This window comes from Anoplophora glabripennis, unplaced genomic scaffold (assembly GCF_000390285.2).
Source record: "Anoplophora glabripennis isolate ALB-LARVAE unplaced genomic scaffold, Agla_2.0 scaffold8, whole genome shotgun sequence".
Taxonomy (NCBI): domain Eukaryota; kingdom Metazoa; phylum Arthropoda; class Insecta; order Coleoptera; family Cerambycidae; genus Anoplophora; species Anoplophora glabripennis.
This window is the reverse complement of record NW_019416350.1, coordinates 2,031,780-2,059,559: the sequence shown is the minus strand read 5'-3', so window position 1 is coordinate 2,059,559 and position 27,780 is coordinate 2,031,780. Positions and strand designations below refer to the sequence as shown.

At 32.1% G+C, this 27,780-nt stretch overlaps 2 protein-coding genes across 3 annotated transcripts in view; both read left to right on the top strand.

Annotated features, from left to right (window-relative positions):
- LOC108904925 (unconventional myosin-Va) overlaps positions 1-12,487 on the top strand; it is a 92,401-nt gene extending 79,914 nt beyond the window's left edge. Inside the window, exons 5-17 of one of the 2 annotated variants that reach the window (XM_018707657.2) lie at positions 4,818-5,545; positions 5,609-6,456; positions 6,549-6,723; positions 6,785-7,059; positions 7,111-7,703; positions 7,866-8,303; positions 8,563-9,072; positions 9,164-9,368; positions 9,432-9,577; positions 9,640-9,842; positions 9,916-10,104; positions 10,166-10,408; positions 10,463-12,487. In XM_018707657.2, coding sequence (XP_018563173.1) covers positions 4,818-5,545; positions 5,609-6,456; positions 6,549-6,723; positions 6,785-7,059; positions 7,111-7,703; positions 7,866-8,303; positions 8,563-9,072; positions 9,164-9,368; positions 9,432-9,577; positions 9,640-9,842; positions 9,916-10,104; positions 10,166-10,408; positions 10,463-10,585 — 4,676 coding nt within the window. In that variant the 3' untranslated portion in view covers positions 10,586-12,487. Of the gene's footprint in view, positions 1-4,817; positions 5,546-5,608; positions 6,457-6,548; positions 6,724-6,784; positions 7,060-7,110; positions 7,704-7,865; positions 8,304-8,544; positions 9,073-9,163; positions 9,369-9,431; positions 9,578-9,639; positions 9,843-9,915; positions 10,105-10,165; positions 10,409-10,462 lie in introns of both variants that reach the window. The other variant, XM_018707650.2, reaches the window with a different exon arrangement.
- Positions 12,488-20,605: 8,118 nt separating this feature from the next.
- Positions 20,606-27,422, top strand: LOC108904740 (spermine oxidase). Its single transcript, XM_018707407.1, has 4 exons — positions 20,606-21,152; positions 24,341-24,941; positions 25,400-25,602; positions 26,841-27,422. The coding sequence occupies exons 1-4, from the start codon at positions 20,698-20,700 to the stop codon at positions 27,088-27,090; spliced, it is 1,509 nt and encodes a 502-aa protein (XP_018562923.1). The 5' UTR covers positions 20,606-20,697; the 3' UTR covers positions 27,091-27,422.
- The last annotated feature ends 358 nt before the right edge of the window (positions 27,423-27,780 follow it).

The following is a 27,780-nucleotide window of genomic DNA, read 5'->3' as shown; positions in this document are numbered from 1 at the left end:
AACTTTGAAGGACGCCTCCTATGCCTAATCATTCATATTCATAGTTTCGCATCGCTGTAAAATCCTAATAAATAAATAAAATTTGAAAAAAGTTTGTAATGGAAATTATTCCTTGAAAACCCCTCTATCAAAATGCTCTGATGTAATTTTTTTGTAAAATGACCAGAAAAAAAGTTATAACGACCAAAAGAAAATTTCTTCCCAAATTTTTATCTATTTTCGTTAATAACTTTGTTATTTTTGGTTCTACGACTAAAAGTTACGGAACCAAATTTGTAGAGAATTTAATTTGCAACAAGAAATGTATTTACAAATTTTCTCTGCGAGGAATAGTTTGGCCGATATAGTAAGTAGTAGTATAAAAACCATTCGCAGCCCTTTTTACAAAATGGCGGCCGACGCTCAAGGGTTGCGACCCCACAAACATGGATTTAACTTTACACTAACCCCCTCTTGACATCCAAAAAATAAAATTGCGTGCTCTGACTTTTGCAACCTCAAATGTAACTTTTCAATGGACTAACATCTCAGTAGTAATAAATATATGAAAACAATATCGTATTCAGTAGAATACGGTGGTATTTTTATAGCTAATCGTTTTTACCACGACAATGGTTCATTTTAAAGATAATAGGCATGTATACCTTTTTCACTTAGAAACTGACAGAAATTATCCAAATTTTGGAAACAAAAAAATTATAATGAAAAATCGATTTTCATCTCTCAGCTTCAAGAATTAATAACATTACCAAAGAAAATTGTATTAATTTATTATAGTATTTTTACAAATCTACCCAAATCCGATGATCGCCTACAAATTGCCTGGAGATCCTGTATATTTCATTTTTACTGATAACTGATAATGTGATTAAATTTCAGCATTTATTATTTAGATGTAACCTATAACAAATGTAATATATCTTAATAAAATTTATTGAAACACCTAAACTAAAAGGCAGGCAATAACCAAAGAGGAAGTAAAAATTCGAATTCGGAAACATATTTTATTGAGGAAACATTTTAGTGAATTTATCACATACTATCCAGACTCGGTACAAAATTATCTAATATTGTTATTTAACAAAAAATTATGTTTTAATTTAGTACAGAGGTTAATGACCACCGCAAGATGGTCTTTATAAAACAAAGCGTTTCAACAAACAAGTTTCAAATTAGAACAAATTTTTTTAATTCTAAAACTACATAAATATTTAATGAAACCTACTGTTTCCCATTCCTGACATAATAAATATTATATATAGACAAAAATTGTATCGGCTATTTAAGAAAAATAAAGAAAATGTGGTACAAGCATTGTATAAATACCCTTTTTATTACTCATGTGGGATAAGTCCTATCTTTTCGTTTGTTTTTTAGGTCGATAAATAGCTGTATGCCTACTCGATTTATTTGCGTGGTAATTACACTTGTTCCCCACTACCGGGGCTTCGTCCCTTGACCCTAAAATTTCACCGCATTCTTAATAAAAAATAGTATGTGCAATTCGTGGGCAATAGACAAAAAAATAACTTACCGCACTTATTGTGCAATTCGCTCAAGCCTGGGCAATAGACAACCGCACGAATTGCACATACTATTTTTTATTACGAATGCGGTGTATCTGCATCACTCTCTGGTACAATTATAGGACTTCTAATCATGTTTTCACAGGATTTAATTTATTTATTTTCAGATTTTTATTCAGTTTAGGTTGACATAAGTAACTATCAACTGTCATTTAAATGTCACTTTATAAAAATAATATTTTCGAGTTCTAGGCTATAGCATGTATATACAGGGTGATTCAGAACTTATCCAAAAAAAAAAAATTCTGGATATACAAGGGACCCTTACAAATACAATTTTGTAAAGAAAAAGTCGAAAAGGGCAGTTCAAAAATGATTTGAAAATACACTTCTGCACGGCATTGAAAACTGGTCCACTGTAAAACCTGACCTCGCACAATGCGACAGGCATGGCGGTGTGATAAAAACGGACAAAAACTTTCGCAAGGAAAGAAATGTAAATAGAATTTTATCGCACCTATTTTATATCGGCAAATTAAACTGCCTTTGCTTTTATTAATTAATGAAATTAATTTGTGTTTTTAAATAATAAAATCATTTAACATACCCCATGTTACAACAATTGTTCAAAATTTTATCCACCAGTGTAAACACATTTGGGTCCGTTGTACTCAGTTTTTACGAACTAACACAAATGTTATCTTGTTTCACCATAACACAAATGCTTCACCATAAATTAAAACGATATTCATCAACTCCGAGTACACGCAAACCATTTTTAACACTAACTACCTATTTTTGACACTAACTACTAAAAACCCATTGTAAACATCACAGATAACAGGCAAATATCGCAACGACGATTGCAAAATCCGAATGCAGTATTCGGAGTCGCTGAGGCCACGTGGCGAATGACGCTAGAGCTATGTAGTGGTTGAATGTACTATAACTTCAATATTTTTTTTCTCGGAAACTATAAGGATTTTACAAAAATTTTTTTTACGATATTTATTCCATTTCTCATGCTGCATCTATTCCCAAATTTTTTTGGATAAATTGTAAATCACCCTGTATATAGCATAATTTATTTAAATTTTGCGTGTTTTATTGTCAATTCGCGGGCGACAAGTGTGATTACCGCACGCAAATAAATAGAGTAGGTAAACAGCTATTTGCCGACCTAAACAAGCGGAAAGATGGGACTTATCCCGCATGAGTAATAAAATATATTTACTATTAAACAATGGTAAAGTGTACTAAATACCAGGTTATTATTTAGAGTACCTACTTATTTAATCGGCACCTAATTTGAGTAATATTAATCAGTTTTAATTTTAATATTATCATAAATGAATAAAATTGTCAAAATACTTAATATTAAGTGAAAATATACTCAATAATAATTGTCCATTCTTTCTTATTTTAAGAGATACATAAAGGGTTAAATAAGCAAATATGTCCAGAATTTTATGCCGATCACGGATTCGTTTTGAAATTTAGAAAATTTCGAATAATTGCGAAGGAAACTGATTTTATATTATTTCTTTTTCTAGTCGTATTTCATTTGTTTTTCAAAATTTTAACGCAAAGGTGTGATGTCAAATGTTTAAATTTTTATAGATTGTATCTTGCACGCTGTTGTATTTATGAAATACTTAGGAATTATATCAACATATTACATTCAATACTTAATTGTACTTACCCTCTTAACTTGCCCTCTACACATTCGACTAACTAATTATAAATAATCAATATTTTGCAATATCAACATTTTATATAAAAATATAGTATCTGCAGTATTTGTCTTTATTTAATGCAGGAAGTTAAAAGTGTTTTGTCAGTTATTTACTCAAGATATTATATCATGGCAGGATAAATAAAAACACAAATGGAAAATATTGTGGTAGAATATATAGTTACTTGTTTTTCTTTTGATAGAGGCAGTACAAGTTAGTGTTAATATTCTAATAATCTAATATATAATAATATATTATAATTCTAAAAAAATAGGTGACAGATTTATTTCAACTAAGTAATAATTTTTTAAGTTTGGTAATGTATTTATGATATCCTAATCACCATATAAAATAACGTTCAACTTAGTGAAAAGTCAAACCTTACTAACATCGTTCACGAACACTGTTAGCGAACACAGTCAATCATTATTCGGCTTAATTTTGCAAGTGTTATTACATTGTTCACAAACATTGTTAGTGAACATAGTAGTTGACTGTTCGTGTCACTATGAACCGGACACTAGAACGCATAGAGTTTAGTTAAATGCATTAAACAATGGCTAATAATTACTACATGCGAATCCCAGAAAAACCTTGTGTAAAAATGTCTTTACGAAAAATAATAGAAATTTTTATTCAAAATAAAAGGTGAGGTCAAAGATGTGTTTAAAAAGCATATTATTTAAGAGTTGCAAGGCAGTCGTAAAAGTTGTTATACAAAAATAAGAAAATATAAATTAAATAGATTAGTGTTTAAAAGTGTGATGAGATGAATAATGAATAAATATATTTTACATTCGACAACTTGAAGTGACGTAGTGACGGTACAAATAAAATTGTTGTAGTATATTTAAAGTGATAGTTACAAACAAAGAAAAAAATGTTGTGTTTTTATTTACTATGCACCCATTTAGTTTAAATATTATTATTTGAAGTAAATCAAATTGGAAATTCAGATATGAAATAATTACGATCGCGTGTAATGGATATGATATCAAATTGACGACACATTAAAACATTCAGTCTAGTAGTCTACTATAATATACACAAAGAAATAGTTAATATTCCAAAAATTAATAATTTACCTATAAATTTGATTACGTTATTTAGTTATTACTTTTTTAAATTTATTTAATTGCATTTTTATGGAGCGGCTACAGGAATTCATGAGAAAAATCTCCAGTTAATATAGAATGCAATTTTTAACTTTACTTATGCACACTAATAGTTAAGGAAATATAATTATTATTATCTGCGAATCCCAAATAAAACTTGAGTAAAAGATATTGAAATCACAAACTGTGTTATAGCATATTTTTGTAATGCACTTTTTTGTCAAATAATATATGATAATTCTAGAAATTGTTACATCTAGCAATTATTTTAGTAAGTAATCTTTAATTTAGATTGTTTACTATTACATTATTAATAAAGAAATGTTGAAGTTGTCTTAGCCTGGTTTATGACGTTTCTTTCGCCGAATCCTTTCATCTACAATGTTTCTAAATCTAGATTTTACCTCTTTGTACTAATAATAAATACTCTATTAATACAGTGCATCAAAACAACTTCCACTACTTAAACCAAGGAGAAAGTCCAGATGTGTCTGGAGTAGATGACTTGGATAGCTTCGAGGAAACTATCCATGCTCTCAATTTATTAGGATTTTCCGAAGCCGAACAGAATGACATGTTCAAAATCCTAGCAGCCATCCTCCACCTAGGTAACATCGAGTTTTCTGAGTGTATTATCGAGACAGAAAACGAACAAGATCAGGAAGGATGTGCGATAAAACCGGGTGATAAACACATGAAGGTACTTTCGGACCTTCTTGGCATAGATGAGGAGGAAATGCGTTTGTGGCTTTGCACCAGAAAATTAGTATCGATGAGGGAGATCTTCATGAAGCCTATGAGTGTGGAAGAGGCTGCTGTATCCAGAGATGCACTTGCTAAACACATCTATGCAGAGCTCTTCAACTGGATAGTGCTGGTGATAAACAAAGCCTTAGAAACGGACACCCCAAGACATAAGTTCATCGGTGTACTGGATATCTACGGTTTTGAAACTTTCGAAACTAATTCGTTTGAACAATTTTGCATAAATTACGCCAACGAGAAATTGCAACAGCAGTTCAATCTGCATGTTTTCAAGCTAGAGCAAGAAGAATATATCAGGGAAGGTATAGAATGGAAGATGATAGACTTTTACGACAATCAGCCTTGCATAGACTTGATTGAGACGAAGCTAGGAATTTTGGATCTGTTGGATGAGGAATGCAGGGTAGGTAAACGTAGAATAATATTATGGTAATAACAAAAATAAATCGTTTCAATTTATTTTTAGATGCCGAAAGGTTCTGATGGTTCTTGGACAGAAAAATTGTATTCTAAATGCATGAAATATTCCCACTTCGCTAAAGGCCGGTTTGGTTCTTCATCTTTCGTAATCAATCATTTTGCCGATAAAGTACAATATGAGAGTAACGGCTTTTTGGAAAAAAATCGGGACACTGTAATAGAAGAACAAATTAATGTAATTAAAGCCAGTAAAAATCATCTAGTCAAAATGCTCTTTGCGTCCGAATCCCAAAAGCTGGCACCTCCAGGAACAAAAGTAAAAGTTGTTGCCGCAAAACCTGCTCAAACTTCTCAAAGAACACATAAGAAATCTGTAGGATCCCAGTTCAGGGACTCTCTTAACTTACTGATGTCCACGCTCAATGCCACAACCCCTCACTATGTGCGGTGTATCAAACCCAATGACTCCAAGGCAGCTTTCGAGTATAATCCAAAAAGAGCGGTTCAACAGCTCAGGGCATGTGGTGTACTGGAAACTATCAGGATATCCTCAGCTGGATTTCCAAGTAGATGGACCTATGTCGACTTCTTTTATAGATACAGAGTACTGTGCAAATTTAAAGATATCATTAGGAACAATATGCAGAAAACGTGCGAGACTATACTGAAGCAGTACATAAAAAACCCCGAGGTTTATCAGTTTGGTAAGACAAAGATATTCTTCCGTGCTGGACAGGTAGCTTACCTGGAAAAACTGAGAGCGGAGAAGTTGAAGAGATGCTGCATAATGATGCAGAAGACAGTCAGATCGTTTATATGGAGAAAGAAGTACTTAAGGATAAAAAAATCGACTCTGCTTATTCAACGCTATTCCAGAGGCTTTCTTGCAAGAAGGTACACGTTCTTGAAGTTTTATTAAATATAAAATAATTCCAATCATTGACAACTAAAAACTTTTAATTTCTAACCAATCGATTCTTTTTTAGACTTGCAAGCAATTTACGAAGAGAAAGGGCCGCAAAGACCATTCAGAGGTATGTCCGAGGTTGGGCTAAGAGGGTTCAATACCAGAGGCTACGGCAATGTATTACTGGTATCCAGAGATACGCTAGAGGTTATTTGGCAAGGCTTCGCTTCCTCAATCTTAAATATAATGCAAAGGTAATAAAAATGTACATAATTTGTATAATACAGAAGTCAACTGTGAAGTTTTATTTTTTAGGCTATAATAATCCAGAAACACGTACGTGGATGGTTGGCACGAAGAGAGTATAAGAGAATGCGGAGGCAAATCGTTATTTGTCAAGCTGCTGTTCGCAGGTTTTTGGCTAGGAGGAAATACAAGAAGCTCAGAATCGAAGCTAGATCTATCGAACATGTCAAGAAACTTAACAAGGGATTGGAGAATAAGATTATTAGCCTACAGCAAAGAATTGATGAAGTCAGCAAAACTAACACCGAATTAAGAAATTATCAAAATGAAGTGAATGAGTTAAAGTAAGTTGACTGTATATAATTTTTTTTAGCTTAATCTATCTATACTTTTAGGAATAAGATGACAGCATTTAAAGCTATGGAAATCGAAATCAAAAACCTGAACAACTTGCTGATTGAGAAAAATAAAACAATAGCGAAATTGGAAGAAGACGTAAAAGTGGAGAGGGACGAAAAGATGGACTTGATTCACGAACAAGAGAAATACAAAGAAGAAACAGAAAAACACAGGGAGTTATGGGCTTTGGAGACTGCGAAATTACGAAAGGAACTGGAGAACATCAACGAAATAGTAAAGATGAACGAGAAGGGAGCTGAAGAAAATCTAAAGGTGCGACTGGAAGAAGAGAAACTGATGATTCTTAACGACGCGGACAGTGATAGAGAAGCATACCAGAAGTTGTTGCAACAGTACAACTACTTAGAACAGCATTGCGAAGAATTGAAACAACAGCTGCAGAGTCAGAACCAACAGGGCTTCCACAAAAGGAATGTTAGTGATATAAGCAGTATTTCTACAGCCGATGAAAACCTTCTTAACAGTGACTTGCCAGAGGATCACGGGTATGGCTCTGTTAGATCGATTACTAGCAACAGTTCGCATACTAGGGAAAAATTGGAAAATATTGATTGGAAGATAGTTGATGGTAAGCCTAACCACGTACTATAATAAATTTAACGAATGACTTCTTTATAACACATCTTTCTAAAGTTATTGCAATAATCTGTTTTTCATTTTTTTAAGATAAGATAAAATTGTAGCGAGTACCTTATCAGATATTTTTATAACTCATTAATCACTTTCCTAGGAACAAATGACAGTCAGACCCCGAGTACGAACAGCAGCAGCGAAGCCAACGCCAAACATGATACTGAAACGAAAATTGATGTTGGTCTCGTACTTAAGCTACAACATAAACTTGCAGAGGTGGAAAGAGAAAAAATGAGGATGCAAAAGAGACTAGACGAGATCGACATGTCTCCGAGGACAGAAAAAGCTAAGAACGATGCAGATAACGCAGTTAGGATATCTGAACTTGAATTGTGCAATTCTCAGTTGAAGGCTCAATTGTTCGAATTACAAAACAGTATTAATGAGGGCACCGGCTTATCCAAATTGCACGAGCAATTGCAAGCGTTACAACATGAGTTGGAGAGGAAAACGGAGGAGGTGATTCAGCTGAAGAGTGTTTTAGCGAACCAGACAAATAACATGAAAACCATACTTAACTCAAAGACGAGGACAGGTACAGTTTACTTTTACTGGGGAATTATAAAAAATACGATATGACCATGTTATGTAATTCTTTATTATATGTTTGTTTGAATCAGATGTTATAAACATTTGATCCAAAGTTGCCTTGTTTCGTAATTTCAATTTACTGTAATGTATTTTTTTAACTACCCCAATTACGTTATCTTTTGTTTTGCACGATTTACATTTTTATTTTGATTTTTAATTGTCGAACGTTAATTCGACCTTTATAGGTGAATACATAAATGAAGACGGGGAACTGGCACAAGCATACGAAACTCAAAAAACGATAAATAAACAGCTGGAACTGGAACTACAAGATGAAAAGTCTAAGTTTAAGGCTCACGAAAAAGAGTACAAACTTGAGATAGAGAAACTCAGAGAAGATAATGAAAGACAACAACGAATACTCGCCGCCAACTTAACCAACACCCCACAGTCACAAGGAGAAGCTTTCATGCAGCATGAAATAACCAGATTGACGACAGAAAATCTCGATTTGTTGGATAAAAACGATACTCTCACGGAAAGTGTAAGGAAGCTAAAGAAACAAATGAAACTGTTCGCGAAGAAACTGAAGGAAGCCGGTTTAGACTTAGATGATGCTACAATAATAGAAAACGACACAAACTCCAACGCCAAAGCACCTGTCGCACCAAGCAGAGTTGGCCCGACAATAAGGAAAAAGGAGAGGGAATATATGGGAATGTTTTCATTCCGATCTGGAGACGAAAATGTCATCATGAAGCAGATGGTCTTAGGTAAACGTGATTCGATTCTTTTCTTTACACTTGCTTTTTTATATAATTTTATTACAAGCATTCAGACTCTATATGTTCAATTGTATTTTAGAACTTAAGCCACGAACTGCTGTTGCTCTTCTTCCTGGTCTTCCGGCCTACATAATATTTATGTGCATAAGACATACGGATTACATAAATGATGAAGATAAAGTAAAGACTCTTCTTTCGGCATTCACAAACTCGGTGAAGAAAATTATCAGGAAACGGCATGACGATTTCGAAACCACTACGCTTTGGCTTGCAAATACTTTAAGGTAATTCTTGATAGATATAAATTCGAATATTGCAATGTAAAAATTACCTGACTAAATTTGTAGGTTGCTGCACAATATGAAGCAGTACAGTGGTGACAAAGCATTCCAGAAGAAAAATACTTCAAAGCAGAACGAGCAATGTTTAAGAAACTTTGATCTGTCGGAATACAGACAAGTGTTATCAGATATTGCTGTGTGGATATATCAAGGTAAGAAATAAAATATCCTCGTTAAATGAATAAAGTTTTAATATCAAATTTAAACGTTTAAGGTCTGATAAAGAACTTTGAGGAAAAAGTTCAACCACTTATAGTACCGGCCATCTTGGAACATGAGGAAATTCCAGGTATTAGTGGCAATAAACCCAGTGGTTTCAGAGGAAGAACTAGTAGCTTAGCTAGAGATCTGGATAGTCCTGTTAACAATCAGAAACCTACAACTGCTTTACTTCAAGAACTTACCAACCACCACAAGGTAACTAATGATATTTCCTTTAAAAAGGAAGAATATATGATTGCAATGAGGTATAAAATTGACTACCTTTCAGATATTAACCTTCTATGGAGTTGATCCAGAAGTGATTTCTCAAGTCTTCAAACAAATCTTCTACTTCCTGTGCGCCTCAAGTTTGAACAACCTGCTCCTTCGAAAAGAATTATGTCACTGGTCCAAAGGCTTCCAAATCAGGCATAACCTCTCCCACTTTGAAATGTGGACGAGAGAGAAAAGTTTGGATGTAAGTAAAACTATAAAAATTCCTTCATTCAACAACACTAAAACATTGTTACCAATTGTAGGAAGCTGCTATACAAGGGACTCTTCAACCGATCATACAAGCGGCTCATCTGTTACAAGCAAGAAAGACAGAGGAAGATGTGGCGAGCGTCTGTGAAATGTGTAGTGCCCTCACACCCTTGCAGATATGCAAAATACTCAACCTATATACTCCTGTGGATGAATTTGAGCAGAGGGTGCCTGTGTCTTTCATCAGGAAGGTCCAGGCTAAGTTACAGGAACGTCCTCAAAGTCAAGAACAACAGGTCTGCACAAAGAAAGTTTTTAATATTTGATCTATTTATTTCCTTTTTTTCCAGACTTTGCTCATGGATGTCAAATACAACTTCCCAGTAAGATTCCCCTTCAATCCTTCAGTGATATGCCTGGAAGATATAGAAATTCCGGAATCATTGAAATTGCCTATGCTCGAAAAGCTTTAAGTAGTTCAATTGGGGCTCATATTCTACCAGATATTCCTATAGGGTTAATTAAAAAATATAATGCCCTTACTGTAAATAGATGTATATTTGAGAAAAGTATTCCTAAACGTCACATTGATATTTCAAGATGTATATCTTCTAGAATGGGAACAACAAAGGTTTTAAAAGTAAAATTTGTAATTTTTCTACAAATATACTTTGGTATCTAATGTTTTCAAATATAAGAATCAATAGAACAAAATCTGGTCCTCACGCTGGTCACAAGTAATACTAAAAAGTAGGGCAGTAATTTTGATAAATATAAATTGTATTAAATAAATTTCAATTTTTATTGTTCAAAATAATAGAACTGAAAAATAACAATGTTTGCCTAAATTACAAAATAATTTCCAAGCATAAATTTGATCATCCAAAAAATTAAGAAAATAGATACTAGTAATTCTAAGGTATTGAACTTTTCTGCATCTTGAAATATTCCATAAGATGTGTAATCTACAGTTATCACAAACAATGCAATTAAGCGAATATTTACATCTATATGCATTCCATATTTTATAGTGTGATTAACTCTTTTGCTGTTTAATTTAGGATACATTAATTTATTTATTTTTATTTACTGTAATTGTAATTTTTTGTACATTTGAAGGTTTCGAACATAAGTTACTGAAATTTGTGTGCCATGGACTTGAAAATAATTTTGTAGATATATTTTAAACTGTTCAATTGTGTACATAGAATTAGGGTTAATTTTGTTGTTAAAACTTCAGCAAGTGGAAGACAAATCAGGAATTATCAGTTTCATTGTGTATTAACTTATTATGTTTACTGTACTGTTATCACATCCAAATTTCTCATAATAATTCCAAATTGTTAAGTCAGCAGGGTTATTAAAAAACTTATGCCTACTATACATTTGGCCTACTAATATGTCAAACAAGCACTTTGTATGTAGAATTCGAAAATTTTTATTGTCAACTTTTAGAAGACAACTAGTAGGTACTTTTAAATGAGAAAATCTGTATTCTGTTTTGTCGCCCACTGCTGATACCACTTAAATCAATTATTTACGAATTGTTATGGATTAAATTATATATTGTTGTTGAAACTGATCCAACTTTAATTGGATTTCCTCGATTTTAGCTGTGAATATATAAAAAGGCAAGCAATAGTTTTTAGTAAATACTTCATTACTGCAATATCTTTTAACCGTTTATCGCGTCTGTCAGTAATTCTCGGGTGATGGTTAGGCACATATCTTTCTGTACAGTTGGATATGTTTAAGTGCTTTGAAAATGTGCTTCTATATGAAATATTTAAGAAATATATTTATACAATACATTGTTGCTTCTATCTCTACAAGTTTGCAATTACGTTTTTAAATAATTTATATCGTATTACTTTTTTGTTTTTCGATTCCATCTTCCTCATTAGAAACTATTTATGGAAATTGCGAATATTGGTCAAAAAAATATTGGAAACAATTGAGAAACGTATTTAGATTTACTGAGTGTACAGACAATTTATCAAATTAAAAATTCTCATGAATAATTTGTATATATTTATTTTACATTAATTCTATGATTCTAATTCGTACTTTGACAATGTCTATATTTCTATGAAAAATATTATTTTGGTACAACTCTGTATAAAACTTGTAGAAAGTGATAGATATTTTCTTTATACTGTAGTGCAAAAACATATTTTGTAAGAAATTTATTAGTAATTAACAAATCGCTGATAATACGAAAATTATGTCAATACATGTTAATATATTATATAGAGAAAAGATGATTGTTGAATGATCCAAATTTTAAGGTCAGTTGTGGATAACTTAAATACAACTAAATTTGTAGTTAAAATCCTGTGCAAAATGTATAAACTACAAACAGATATTAAATATGTATATATGAAATTAGTTTTATTGCCCCGCAGAAACTACCTTCAAATTTGTATGAGCTGACCGTTTATCAATTTTTTAATAAGAAATTAAATTGCATTCCTTTCATTCCGCACAACAGGCTTTTTCATCAATATTTTTTTAATGCGCATGCGTTAACATCTGTAAACGTGTTCACTTTTAATTAATTATCTAACACATACATAATTTTTTTTCGTTTTAAGTAATACATCAATACAGGGTGTTTCTGAAGTAAGTGCGATTCTTGGAATAGATGATAGAGGACACGAAAATGAACAACTTTTATTAAGCAACTAGTGGTCTAAATGCTTCTATTTTGGAAAAAATTAATTAAGAAAATTAACCATAAATGTAAGCCGACCCTGTGCATCTTGTTCACGTGCGTTGTTTGTAGCGGTATTATTTAGCAGGCGTATAATACTAATAGTACCGTGTGGAATGTACTACGGGAACAATTATTACACCCCTATCATGGACAAAGGGTTCAGATAAATAACAATGATTTTCAGCCCTGTATGGAATTTTGCCAATAGTTTCAACATCAAATAACACAAAATCCGGATTATATAGGCTGGTGCTTTTTACGGATGAATGTTCTTTAACTGGAGAAGGCATACTAAATTTTCACAACATTCACTATTGGTGTAATGCAAATTCTCACTCCTCCTCCTTGTACAGAGATCTCGGTTCTAGCAACAAGAATATTGAAAAAAACACTTTTAAAGTCATTCGAGGGTTTTATAGTTTATACTAAACATTTTTCAGAAACTAATCAAAGGAAAGTTATAAGAGGGTCCAATGTTTCTTTGGAAGAAACAATATTAATCAAGTTCAGTAAAGTTGCCTTTAATAGTTACTAAAATACATACATTTAATTTAAGTTATGCAACTTGTCATACAGATTCGTATATTCAAAATTGCTTGTATAGGTGCATAAAATCGTATGCAGGCATGAATACGGATTCTTGTATTTCAAGTTGCATATATCAAAACATTATTCAACAAAATTATTAGTCAACATATTGCGGGTACATATGGAAATATCAATAAATGTTCGTTTTTATATTAAAAAATTGAAATAGGGAATAAATATTTTTCGTCTCTTGTTTTTTTTTCGATATTTGGCCTTGTTTCTGAGATATTCAATGAAATTCGTTACAGTGTAGCGCCGCAGCCGCATAAATTGTATACAAGGTGATTCAAATTTAGTCTGGATAACTTCAGAAATCGATAGAACAGGTTAAAATAATGTTCATTTATGATATAAACTTATTTCTTAAATCGTACCATTTCGGAGATAGAGGGCGTTAAAGTAGGATTTTTTCCCTCATAACTTTTGAATTTAATAATACTTATAATACTTTTATAGATGATTTTCACAAACGTCAGTTTATACAAATCACTGTGAGTTTTGTTTTTCATGAGTTGCATTGAATATCTCAGAAACAATGCAAAATTTCGAAAAAAAAAACAGGAGACGAAAAGGTTTCAAAATTAATGAGGTAAAGGTGATGTACAGCTGTTTTATTGAAATTAATACATTTCTTTAAAAGTTTTGAAATAATGTAAGAGGGGGGTAGCATACAAAATACACTTCTAAGAGGGGTTGGTGGTTCAGACTTAAGGAGCTTGTAAGAAGGTAAGGAGTGTTTGTGTTTTTCACTTCAATCGGATGAGTGGTTCAAAAGTTATAAGGGAAAAACGGGAAAAAATTCCTACTTCAACGCCCTCTATCTCCGAAACGGTGCGATTTAGGATATAAGTTTAAATCATGAATGAACATTATTTTAACCTATTCTATCGGTTGTTCTGTTCTATTGAAGTTATCCAGATTAACCCTGAATCATCCTGTACATATGTATACAGTGTAGGAAAGTACCGATGGTCTATCTGAAGTTACGTGAGAGCGATAAAGTAAGCCATAGAAATCCATGAGATAGACAAGGATGGCTATAATGAAGGCGTCTCATAGTCACCGCCCGTTTCGCCCTTCTACAAATAAGATCCACTTCTTATATATGTTTTTTTTTTGGCAAATGGCAAAACCGATTATTTTATTCAAAGTAGTCCCCGACTCAATACAGCGATTCTAGTGGTCTAAAAGCATGTCGAGTATTTTATATCGTCGGTCAGGATTTCCTTCAAGATGCCGGTACAAGCCTTTTGGATGGCTTCTGTGTCCACAAAAAGCTCTTCTTTCATCGGTAAATACATTTTTCCGAAAAGGTAAAAGTTGCACGGTTCCAAATATGGCGAATACGGGGTGTGGTTGATAGTTAAAATGCGATTTTTAGTAAAAAAATTGGCCACAAGTGACGGTCTTTTAGGTTTAATTTTAATTACTCCGCTTCTATTCTTCCAAATATCATGAAATTATGACAGTACCTACATCAGTGGATGATCTATCTCGTCAACGCATATAATTACCAATAGATGGTCTCACTAGAAATATCTTATTAGACCAATCAAAAAAGTATTAAATCAATGATTTTGTGACACAAATATTAGTAGCAAACGCACTGTGCCATCATATAAAAGACTGTATATAGAATTTACCATTAATTAATATTTTATAAACAATTTTATGCAAAAATATGCTTTTTTAGTTTTTTTTTGTTTATAAAACCTAAACTAACGAATCAATTTGAATGCTATAAAGAGACAATTTGTTGAAAATCGAAATACGAATAAAACGAGAGGTCGATCGATCCGACTGGATAATAATTAGAAACGAAAAACTGGAAAAATCGGAAAAATTAGCGTTTTTTTTTTAAATTCACTACTCCGCCATTTTTTAACTTGTAGAGCTGACTCTGTACATAAACGTAGTGAATTATATGTACTTTAAGTCTGTACAAAGCAGGCGCTTTCGGACCATTAAGTTTGGCACAATTGCAATTTGAATTTTTTGGTGCACTATTTTGCAAAACTTTGTTGCGTTGGAGGTGGTCCGATTTTAATTTTTAAGCCGGATTATAAAAGTAGAAGTATAAAAGTACAAAACGTATATTCTTAATTTTCCGATAAAATGATGCGAAATAGGTGAAAAATTCCTCCAAACATGATAAAAAAACGACAGAGCGCGCGTATGTGGTCGAGTAGTGGGGGAAAATCGGGAGATGTAATAAAATGTCCTTAATGGTATACAAGGACACCTAATCTATGTATCCTTTGGAACAGAATAGTACATTTTGTAAGAAACCTTTCAAATTCACGTTTGATGTTAAGATTTCGCGTAAATGTCAAGAAATGCAGGAACAAAACAAGGAATGTCCACAGGTTTCACATCATTGTGATTCCGTGTATTCTTACCACTCCGATACCCTGGCCACTGTGTATGCTTAAGTTTGGTGTAAAAAGCAGCTGCTTCTGGTTGTTGACGGTATAGTATGATAAATTGTATACCTCATCTCCCGACCTTCTCCCACTACTCGAACATGTACGTGCGCTCGGTCGTTTCTGAGCATGTTTAGAGGAATTTTTCACCTATTTCGCATCATTTTATCGAAAAATTAGAATACACTTTTTCTAGTAGTATTTATTTAGTTTAAAATCCGGCTGAAAAATTAAAATCGGACCACCTCCAACGCATCCAGAAGTTTTGCAAAATAGGGCACCAAAAAAATCAAATTGCAGTTGTGCCAAACCGAATGGTCCGACAGCGCCTGCTTTGTGCACAATTAAAGTACATATAATTCACGACTTTTATGCATAGGGTCAGCTCTATAAGTTAAAAAATAGGGAAGTACTGAATTTAAAAAGAAAACGCTAAATTTTCCAATTTTCCCAATTTTTCTTGGTTTCTAATTATCTAATCGGATCGATCGACCTCTCGTTTTATTCGTATTTCGATTCTCTACAAATGGTCTCTTTATAGCATTCAGATTGCTTCGTTAATTTAGGTTTTATAAGCAAAAATTAAAAAATTATTTTTGTATCAAAATGATATAAAACATTAATTAATTGTAAATTGGAATGGGAAACATATAAACATATATCTACAGACTGTCTTTTATACACCGTGGGATAGCCAAATGGAATAAATTCAGTATTTCAATTATTGTGCACATTTATAAAAAATTCCAAGAAACGTCGATTGTGGATTCTGAAATGACATCTTGCAACGTAAAAATTTCATCCCCAAATTCAACCCTCTTCGAGTGGCAGTTGCTACCCCTAAATTTTTAAATGAGAAGTAGGGAGCTTGTGATACCTCATTTGAAAGGTATTTAATATTTATTGCAAAAATTAATGGTCTGCTTAACGAAATTTGTTACAACAAACAAAAATATAAAAACAGCGTTTTGTTCTAGCAAGCAAAAACAATTTCAGTTTTCTTTGTCAGCATTTTCAACTAAAAAGAAGATATACAAAATTATCAAAATTATTCATTGCCAATTTTATTGAAAAAAAAAAACTGTTGCGGTTAAGTTGGTCACGCCTCAGATGTTGGAAAACATTAAAGACGTTTTTATTTACTATTAGGATGCGGCCAAGACGTTCAAGGAATTAATTTTGAACATCTTCGTTGAAATTAAGTTTTTTTTTTAGTTTGCTGTAGCGAATTTCGTCAAACTGATTAATTTATTTTTTTACTGCTAATTTTTGCAATAAATATTAAATACAATTGTATTTTTGAATAGAGAATGAAAATACTTTTCAAATGAAGTATCACAAGCCCTTACTTCCCAGTTAAAAATTTAGGGGTTGTAACTGCCATTCGAAGGGGGTTGAATTTAGGGATGAAATTTTTACATTGCAGGATGTCATTTCAGAATCCAAAATCGACGTGTCTAGGGATTTTTTTAATAATATGCATAATAATTGAGATACTGAATTTATTCCATTTGGCTGTTCCACACTGTCTGATAGAACAGTTCGTTTACTACTGGTATTTAGACGAACGGTCCACCCCTAAAAAGATGCTTAGAAAATCAAGGTCACCGACCACGAGGAGAGGCCAGGTTGAAACCTTTTATAATCGATGCATTGAGTTATTGCGAACAAAAAACCTAAGTAACATCTTTGTGTCCGAGTGGCAGGTAATTTGTTATTAACAAAAAAGTTGCAAAATAAAAATATTGCAAAAAAACGCTCTGCAAACAATTTTCTAAGGTAAATTGGGCAAAAATAAACACTTTTTGTCTCTTGACATTTTTTCGTAGAACGCTTCCTTTTCGAGCTAGGGGCGATTTAAGGTCGAAAAATGGCTAAAAGTTGCCAACTTTAAAAATTCATATCTCAGCTCCTACCAAAGCTTTCGGAACGTTCAAAAGCGCAAAATGATCCTCGAGACTTATACTTTAATGTAGTATTTTTTTAAACCCGCCCCTTTTTTTTAACCCGTTAAATTTGCAGTTGAATTTCGGCCGCTAGTGCCCACGCGCCACCCCTACGTATCGCTATATATAGATATAGTGCTGTCGTGCATATAATCGAATAAACGCTATTAATTCATTACTTGTTACAATTTTTACTATTTAGTATTTCTAACACTCATACATATTTTCAAATTCATCAAATATTGTATATCATATAATTATTTATAAGATTAATAATATGAATATCATATTTAAATGGAAAATAATATGTATTACGTTACAAATATATTGATTTATATTTATAACTGTATCTTCATTAATGTAGCTTCAATAATAATAACTATATATAACTATATTTATATCAAAAAATTATTTAGAACTAGAATATAAAATGTTATAAAAGGATACGCATAGATAGTCAACCAAAATATTAACTAACCGAGTTTTCGCGAACGTGCGCTTATGCGAATTACTTGTTATAACTTGTTTAAACAAGCGCAATGGATTAGACTGCAGCGATCGGGTGTCGCATGGATCATTAGTTTATTGTCTGGCATCAGGCAATAACAGTGAACATTTGACAAATAATGTATAAAAAATAAATAATACATTTTCTACAATATTCATTTGTGCTGTCATAGTGCAACAATCCTTTATTAGTCTGTAAACAATCATGCAACGTATGTGAATATTCAATGTTGTATAAAACTGCAGGTAAGTTTTCGAAAAATATTCTTGTGCTATTCGTTATTTAATACAATATTTATTATTCCCAATAGCTAGTATGTACATGATAGTATAGTAAATATCGAATCATCATGATACCAATACCATCATCAATACCTCCGGCAGAGCCTGTATTGTTACAACATGTTATGCGTGTTAAATGGCAAATCAATGAATGGTCTCAAGCAAGATCTGCAAGCATAACATCCTTCGACCCAACACAATATGGCTGGATATTAAAAAATAATGTATTGTGCTACAATTATTTTGAAGGAGATACGGCCATGGAAATGTTACAAAAATTCATATGTTCCTGCAGTGGAAAGTTACCCTGCAGCGATGAAGACATTTGTTCTTGCTTATCACAAGGCTTCAAATTTTGCGATCTTTGCAATTGCTCTATAAAATGTCAAAATGCAGAAATACAAACTGATGATACTGATTCGGAGACTGAAAATTGATTTTTTATTAAATAGTTAAGTTTATATTTAAATGTAAATATATTTTTTTGTATTAATAAATACCTTTGATATATGCATTTTTTGTAATGTTTAATTAATTTATTTTTCATTTAAATATCATATTCATATTATTAAATCTTATAAATAATTATATGATATACAATATTTGATGAATTTGAAAATATGTATGAGTGTTAGAAATACTAAATAGTAAAAATTGTAACAAGTAATGAATTAATAGCGTTTATTCGATTATATGCACGACAGCCCTATATCTATATATAGCGATACGTAGGGGTGACGCGTGGGCACTAGCGGCCGAAATTCAACTGCAAATTTAACGGGTTAAAAAAAAGGGGCGGGTTTAAAAAAAATACTACATTAAACTATAAGTCTCGAGGATCATTTTGCGCTTTTGAAAGTTCCGAAAGCTTTGGTAGGAGCTGAGATATGAATTTTTAAAGTTGGCAACTTTTAGCCATTTTTCTACCTTAAATCGCCCCTAGCTCGAAAAGGAAGCTTTCTGCGAAAAAATGTCAAGAGACAAAAAGTGTTTATTTTTGCCCAATTTACCTAGGAAAATTTGCAGAGCGTTATTTTGCAATATTTTTATTTTGCAACTTTTTTGTTAATAACAAATTACCTGCCACTCGGACACAAAGATGTTACTTAGGTTTTTTGTTCGCAATAACTCAATGCATCGATTACAAAAGGTTTTATCCTGGCCTTTTCTCTTGGTCGGTGACCTTGATTTTCTATGCATCTTTTTAGGGGTGGACCGTTCGTCTAATTTTTGTCATATTATACAAAACCTCTATTGATTGGCCTATATCTTTTAAAAATCACCTCTACTTTGAAACGCATCTTGTATATTACAAATAAATTGAAGTAGATTTTTCAATAATAAACATCGGTAGGTATACCAATATGATTTTCAAGGAATAAGATTTTAATTGTGCACAACAAATATTTCAATTCACTTTAACTGTTTAAATTCTTTTTTAGAACTGAATATTTACTATTTTGTCAATACCAATTAAATCCGTTCCAAACTGCTAAAAATTCAATAAACTTATAAAAAAAACATACGACACAAGGAGGTTGTAAAGGAATCCACACTGAAACATTTTGCAATAATTTTCTTCAATACAAGTTCCAGTGTTTTTTTTAATATCATTAAATAATATAGTAATCTAACACTCTTAACCGTTTTTCATATCTCATAACTTTCTTAGATTCCAATACATTCATCTCCTAAATGACCCCGTACAAAAGAAAGAGTGAAGAAGTTTATTAAAAATAGTACATATATGCATCAATGACAAACGTGTACTGAAAATAAAAACGCTCTATGATTAATTTGATAAGGAAAAATGGTTGTATAAATGAAATAACGCCCTAATAAATAGCTTTGAGACCGAGATGATTAATCATAATTTCAAAATCAGAAACATCAGCAATGAAACAGTTCCGGATGTGAACTATAACGTCGACTTTGTTTCTCATAGGATTCACTATTATGCCATCTCTCGCGTCAATTATAAGATAATAGATGCCCTCAAACTTTTAACCTCATTTAATTCTCTATGTTGAACCGAACCGAATGTTGCACTGACAACTTAACTTAATCATATCGTAGTTGTTGGGCTTATTCGGACATACATCAAAAACCCCTCTTGCGCAGATATGAAAACAATATTCAGTCTTAGTACTCTGCTTGCTTGTATTTCAACTGTTTTTTGCTTGAGAAACGATCCTTCGATCCTAGTTATCGGAGCTGGACCAGCGGGCATTGCTGCCGCTACTAGATTACTGGAGAGAGGTTTCAAAAATGTAACAGTTTTAGAAGCAGAATCCAGGATCGGTGGAAGAATACTCAGTGTGAAATTTGGGGACGCCTTTGTGGATTTGGGCGCTCAGTGGTGTCATGGAGAGGAAGACAATGTCGTATACGACCTTGTGAAGGACTTCAACATTTTAAGGCACTCTACGTTGTCGAAAAAGTTCTATCACTCTTCGGGAAAGGTAATAGATGAAGGGTTCTCTGAGGAAATCTTCAATATCATGGACGAGGTGTACACAGCAGATGGAAATCGTCATGTGCCTGATTATCTCACTGTAGGGGACTATTGTAAACAAAAGTAAGTTGCACCTTTTCACTACGTACAGTACCTACATATCTCGATTTTAAATCAAGACGTAATTTAGGAAAAACGCGTCACGGAACATTTTGTGCATTTTTACAGTAGCATCAATGGCAAAAGTCGATTATGATTTTTTATAATAAATACTTGTAATGTAACAGATGAATTGTGTAATATTTAGCAAGCTAAAAATTTGGCAGGTCAAGAACATTTTGTGAACCACGTTATTTCTTGTTGATAGCGTTGACCAATATAGCAATCTATAAACAAATTTTGTTGCCAAGCTAACCTTTCTTTTATCTATACAGGATGAGAATTCCATAATTCCTAGTATATTTTTAAATTCGAATAAATTTTTTTATCTGTATAGTTTTAATGGCAATAATGACAACTACATCACATCGAAGTTAAAATACCAAGTAATGTCACAAAATGGCACAGAATACTTACAGTCAGATTTCTGATTTCAAGTTAGTGGAAAAATTATTACAAGACTGAATTAAATATAAATGTGACAAGTTTCTATTAAAAATTTTGTCTGCAAATCTAAATTCTATACCAAAAACATGGCGTGAAATTTCCCAGTGAGATCAAAGACACCGACATTGAGTTTATTATTCGAACTTAATGGTAGGTTGAAAAAGAAGAACATACTGATTACATACAGAAAAATTTTATCTTGAAAATCGTATACAATTTATTATGAAATGTGAAATTTCACTGTAAGATGGTTGTGAAAAGTGACCTCTTAAAATTTTTTATCTTGCCATTTTTAAGTAGGTGTTTTTAAGGAAGTATATCAGAGTCCGAGGGAAGTGAGGAGCGCAGGGGGGTCCTATGCTTTTCTTATGGGACTAATGCTCGCTGCCAATTTGAAAGAATTAAATTTTATTGAAATTATTTGCGATAAACATTATCTATATCGAAATCTACTGATATGCACATAGCATACATATTGACTAATTAACAACATAAAAATATCATATTTAAGTAGTTTTAAATTATATTTAATGAACGCATAAAGACTATGTAGATGTGGCAACAGCGCTAATAATTAATTAGCAGTTGTACACACTGCAAACCTACAGACCTCGGACATCGGAGATATTGCGCGTCAAATTCGGGTAAAGATGCGTACGCGTTCAAAAATGTATTGTGTGTAAACTATGTATAATATAATTATTATATATAGCAAATATATCGTATTATCCTAGCGAAGATTTGTATCCTTTATTTAAAATCCGTAAATCATGTGAACTGATAAAACGACGAGAATTATGTTAATTTAGTTCTAAAGAAATGAAATGACATTCGCGCCCATCTCTCGTCCAAGTCAAAGAAAATGTTGGATGCAATTTTGAAGGTTCTGTGATAGAAATTACATTATTACTCACTGTTCGTGTTTTTAATCTCTATATTAGTAATGTTGCAAAAGTTTTGCAACTATAACTAATTTTTTAGATATAAAGTTTGCTGAGAAATATTTATGTTCCTTTGTTATTCTGTACAAATGCTTTTATCTCAAGTATTACTAATTATATTAATCAAGTAAATAAAATTTTATGTTACCCTAAATATTGCTGGGTAATGATTACGATGTTTTTATAAACCATTAAATATATTAAAAGGATTTATCAACTGTATTTTTTATTCCAATAAATATATCACAGCTTCCTAGTCTTTTTTAATTAATCTAGTTTTTTAAAAACATTACAGAAGATCATCTGTTGTGGATAATTTATTGTTGATAACAATGTACATACATGGGATTTAGGAAAAATTTTTGTTTGAAATCAATTTCGTTTTTATCAAGTCTTTCAAATGTATTCCCTCCTTGCTGTCAGCTAATTGCGACGTTGCCACATTAATCCTCAAGTGAGAAATGTATTTATCGGTTTCTGTTTCTAATTAATACAGCTGTACTATGTTCAAAACTTAGTTTTACGTCAAAAATAAGATGATACTGTGTACTATCTATGGAAAAGTTTTGTTTCACAATTTCTACAGTTTTTTCTCAGTTATGGGCAAAAAAGAGCCGCACCGTCCATCTTCACCATATAAACCTATGTTAAAATGTACAACTTTCAACAACAATATATCAAAATCTAGATTAAAAAAAAATAAAAAAAAATATGACGCACAGAGGGAGCACTGGGTAATACGCTATATAAATTTCAAGTACATCTGTGCATTTGAGTAAACCCGATATACCTCCTTAAGGAATGATATATTTCTATTTTTGTTGGAAATTTTGGAATTCTTAAAAAAATAACACAACCACAAAAAAAGTAGTCTGTACTTTTCATGCGACATATGTTTTCCAGTATTTTTGCCTCCTGATCACGAATCCGGTGTCAGAATTGAGCTATCACATCACAGGAATTTCCTAACCTTAAGAACCAGGTAAAAAATAACAAAAATTCATGAAAAAGTGGTAGGAAAAATAGATTTCTTTTTTCTATATTCAAATGTTCATTTATATAGTTAAGACCCCGCTGAACATGAATTAGCGGTCAAAATTGATGGTTCTTTTTCTAACCTCAAAAGAACGGGTCAATTAAGGTCAGATATAACGAATTTTCAAAAAATAACAAATTCGCGCCAAATTTGGTATACGGTGGTTTTCGAGGTCATTGATCTACTTAAAAAGTAGGTTAATACATGATTGGATACTCAGGTTATAAAGTAAAATATTACAAAATGAGTTTCGCAATTCTGACCTCGAATACGTAATCAGCGACACCAAAAACCCCCGTATACCAAATTTGCTGCTATTCTGTTATTTTTTGAAAATTTGGTCGGCCATCACAAAAATTTTTATATTTTTCCTAGCACTTTTTCATGAACTTTTGTTATTTTTTACCTGTTTTTTGAGGTTAGAAAATTCCTGTGATGTAATAGCTCATGATCATAATAGCTTCGTGATCAGGAGGCAAAAATACTACAGATAACATATGTCGCATGAAAAGTACAGACATCTTTTCTTTTTTTGTGTGGCTGTGTAATTAATGGAACTTGGCAATCTTGGCATACAGCTGTTTTAAGAGATCAAAACAAATCATACCCGGTCGCGTGTTGGCACTATCTCTTTGGCACTAGGTTCAAATTTCTGGATTAAACGTGAACACCCTGTACATTATTCTACAATGAAAAGTCAAAATGATTAATCTTATTATTTTATTTAGCTTTAATGAAACATTACACCAGAAGTACGGCCATGATAGGGAAAAACTCGGACTGGCTTTATCAACAATGGACTATTTTCAACATAAAGTTTTGGGTTTCGAAGGTTCATTCTCTTGGTACGAACCTGCAGCCAAAAATGACTACAGAGATTGTGGAGGTGACCTTCAACTCAACTGGAACGGATTGGGGTACAAAACCATTTTAGAAGTATTAATGAGGAAATACCCAAATAAAATAAGACAGCTGCCAATTGACACTAAGATCATCCTCAATAATGAAGTAAGGAAAATCCGGTGGAATGAAAACCTTCTGAAGAATGCTGTGACGGTTTCGTGCTCTGATGGTACCGAATACACTGTTGATCACGTCATTTTCACTCCTTCCATTGGCGTGTTGAAGGAAAGAGCTTATACTATGTTTGAACCTAGACTATCAGACATCAAACACCAAGTTATTGGAAATATTGGTTTTGGGTCTGTAATGAAAGTTGCCTTGCATTTCCCAAAGCGTTGGTGGGGGGATGAAAATGGGTTCAACTTTTTTTGGAGTTCGGAAGATAAGTGGTCAGTACTTAGAGATCTTCCTGAGGACCCAAATTGGGTACGTACAATATTTTGTAAGAGATGAACACATTTTAGTTTTGATTCTTCTCAACATGACAAATCTTAAAAAATGATTCTCTGAGATTTTGTTTATTTTGTCTAATGGAGTCAAAAATTTCTCGCAATGTAAGAAGAGGTTCCGGTTCTTTACAATTCTTTTATTAACAAATTATCATTTTGGATTTAATTAGTAGTAAAAGTATTCAGTATGTTTTAAACAACGTTAAGAAAATTGTAATACGGAAATTTTGCAATTTATTCATTTTTCCGTTAAGTATTAAAATTTTTCGGTAACTGGAAAACATCACGAAAGAGGTCTCTTCAAATTATTAGATATTTAATCCTTTTCCACGACATAACAGGTGTTTATCATCTTTTATACAGACACTAAAGGGGTCACTCATTATATAATCTCGCTCAGTTTTAACAATTTTTTAATTATTGATTTGTTGGCAGATTGGAACATCTTGGGTGACATACTTATACGCAATCGAAACGACTGAGAAGAATCCAAAGGTTCTCATAGCGTGGTTCACGGGAAATTTTGTTCCAGTTATTGAGCAACTGTCAGACAGGGTTCTGATTAATGGAATCTATTACGTGCTGAAGAAGTTCCTGAGTCAAGAGTATGAAATAAACAAACCTGACAGGATAAATCGGTAAGACAGAGAAGTAGACAGAAGAAAATCAGTTGAACTCAATTTTTCCAATCATATACAGCGTGTCCAAGATAAAGATGGGATAGCATTAGGATCTAGGAAACGGAAAGAGATACGGGGTGGCTCAAATTAGAAAAAAGTTGTGTTTTTTATACCTAACAATATGCCGTTTAGAAAGTTTTAAAATTCCGGGTAATTCCAGAGATATCCCGAAAAATCCGAAATTTTGCAAAATCGTTTTATTTTTTTTTCTTGGTTTACTTGAAAATGTATTTTAAAATAAATGACATATTTGCAATGCCACTTTTTTCGCTCTATCCAATGACGTCAACATTTTTCGCAATCCGACGTTTCGTCTTCAAGGGGCCATCATCAGGTTAATTTTTTTTAAATACGTCGCTGCTATTTTTATGACAAAATCTAGTCATTGTTTATCAATGATTTAAAAAAATTGTACGTAATAAGAAACTAATACGAATTTATGAAGTGTTTTATTATTTCTAATTAGTATTGCTAATAGTAGTAAAAACAATTGTTGGATATTTTATGTTGTATTGACTTTTATACTGTTATGACTTCCTCCAATAGATATTTTGAAAGGGTTCGAAACCGTACTCAGGAAAAATTTTAAATGATAGGTAAAACAAGATAAAAACCGTTTTAAACGTTTACAATAGTAATTAAGAACTAAAAATGACTTTAGATTACATACACATTACTTAAACATTGCCGATTCCATAACATTTCACAAGATAAATTCATTGCTCCAGGATTATCATTATTAATAAAAATTATTTGGTGGGCAGTTAATAAAAATAAATATGTTGCCTTTGACATTGATAAAGAAATATCCATGGTAACTATATGGTATGTAAGATAGTTAAAAATTGCGGCTTCTTTTTGTTCTAAAATGTGATTATTGTTCTTTTCTGAATAAACTGAATTTCTTGAGTTCTCGAATAACTTTGTTAAATACAGTTTTTAACGAAAACAAATTAAGGGTACTTTGCTTAGGGAAAATTTCACATTTTGAAATTTTCTGGACGTCCTGTAAGTTTTATTACGTATTTGATTACTGTTCATGGCTTCCCAAGATAAGAAAAACTTTTTATGTAGAATAACTTTTTTTTCGACAATCAACAATAAAAAAGTGTACAAGAGCGCGGTGCCCCGTCCAGGGACACACTGTATATACACATATACTATGTTTAAACATTATTTTATCGTAAATGTTTCAGATCTCAGTGGTATTCCAATCCTCATTTCAGAGGAGTTTATTCTTTCCAAACGGTGAAATGCAAGAGAGGCAATGGGGTTACTTCGGAAACTATTTTGGCAACGCCACTGACTAATGTGGAAAATCGACCTATTGTTCAATTTGCTGGGGAAGCAACTCATCCCTATTACTTCTCAACAGTCCACGGCGCCATAGAAACTGGCTTCAGAGAAGCAGATGTACTAATAGGATTATACTCTAAAAATGCGTAAATTTTTATACGCATTTATCAATAGATATTTTACATACACTGCCAGCTCTAGCTTATTTACGGCGATATATTTTTTAGGTAAATTGAATTGAAATCATTAGAAGTATTTTTTATCAGCAATATTTATGGCAGAAGTGCAATGATACACATAACACTGCTCTAACAAAAATATGTTGTAAATTATTTTGGAAAACTTTTTAAACTAATCCATGATTTTTGCCATAAATGTAAGCATCTTTTATTTTACCAAATAAAAGTACCTATATACAATAATACACAATTTATAAACATCATTTTGTAAAAAAATGGAATTAAAGAATTTTTTTCTTTTCATCTGGAATATAATTTTCGTATTCTTTTGTTATAAATATTATATTTTTGACTATGTTGATAATTTTTGTTATTCTTACCATAGAAATATGTAAAAATTTGATTTAATTGTAGAAAAAAAGTTGTGCAAAGATAAACGCTCTTCAGTTTTTTTGTACTTTCATAAACGAATAGAAAAATGTAATTATTTTTTCTTTACAGTTTGTAGGTATGTATATTTGAACATTTTCAGTTATAGTTGAATAAAGAAATAATTTGCACAGTTCGCCATGGCCAATGTTATAATAACAAGAATTCTCATGATGAAAATGAAAAAACTGGAATTTAATCAACATTTCAGAGATTCTTATGGTAAATATCT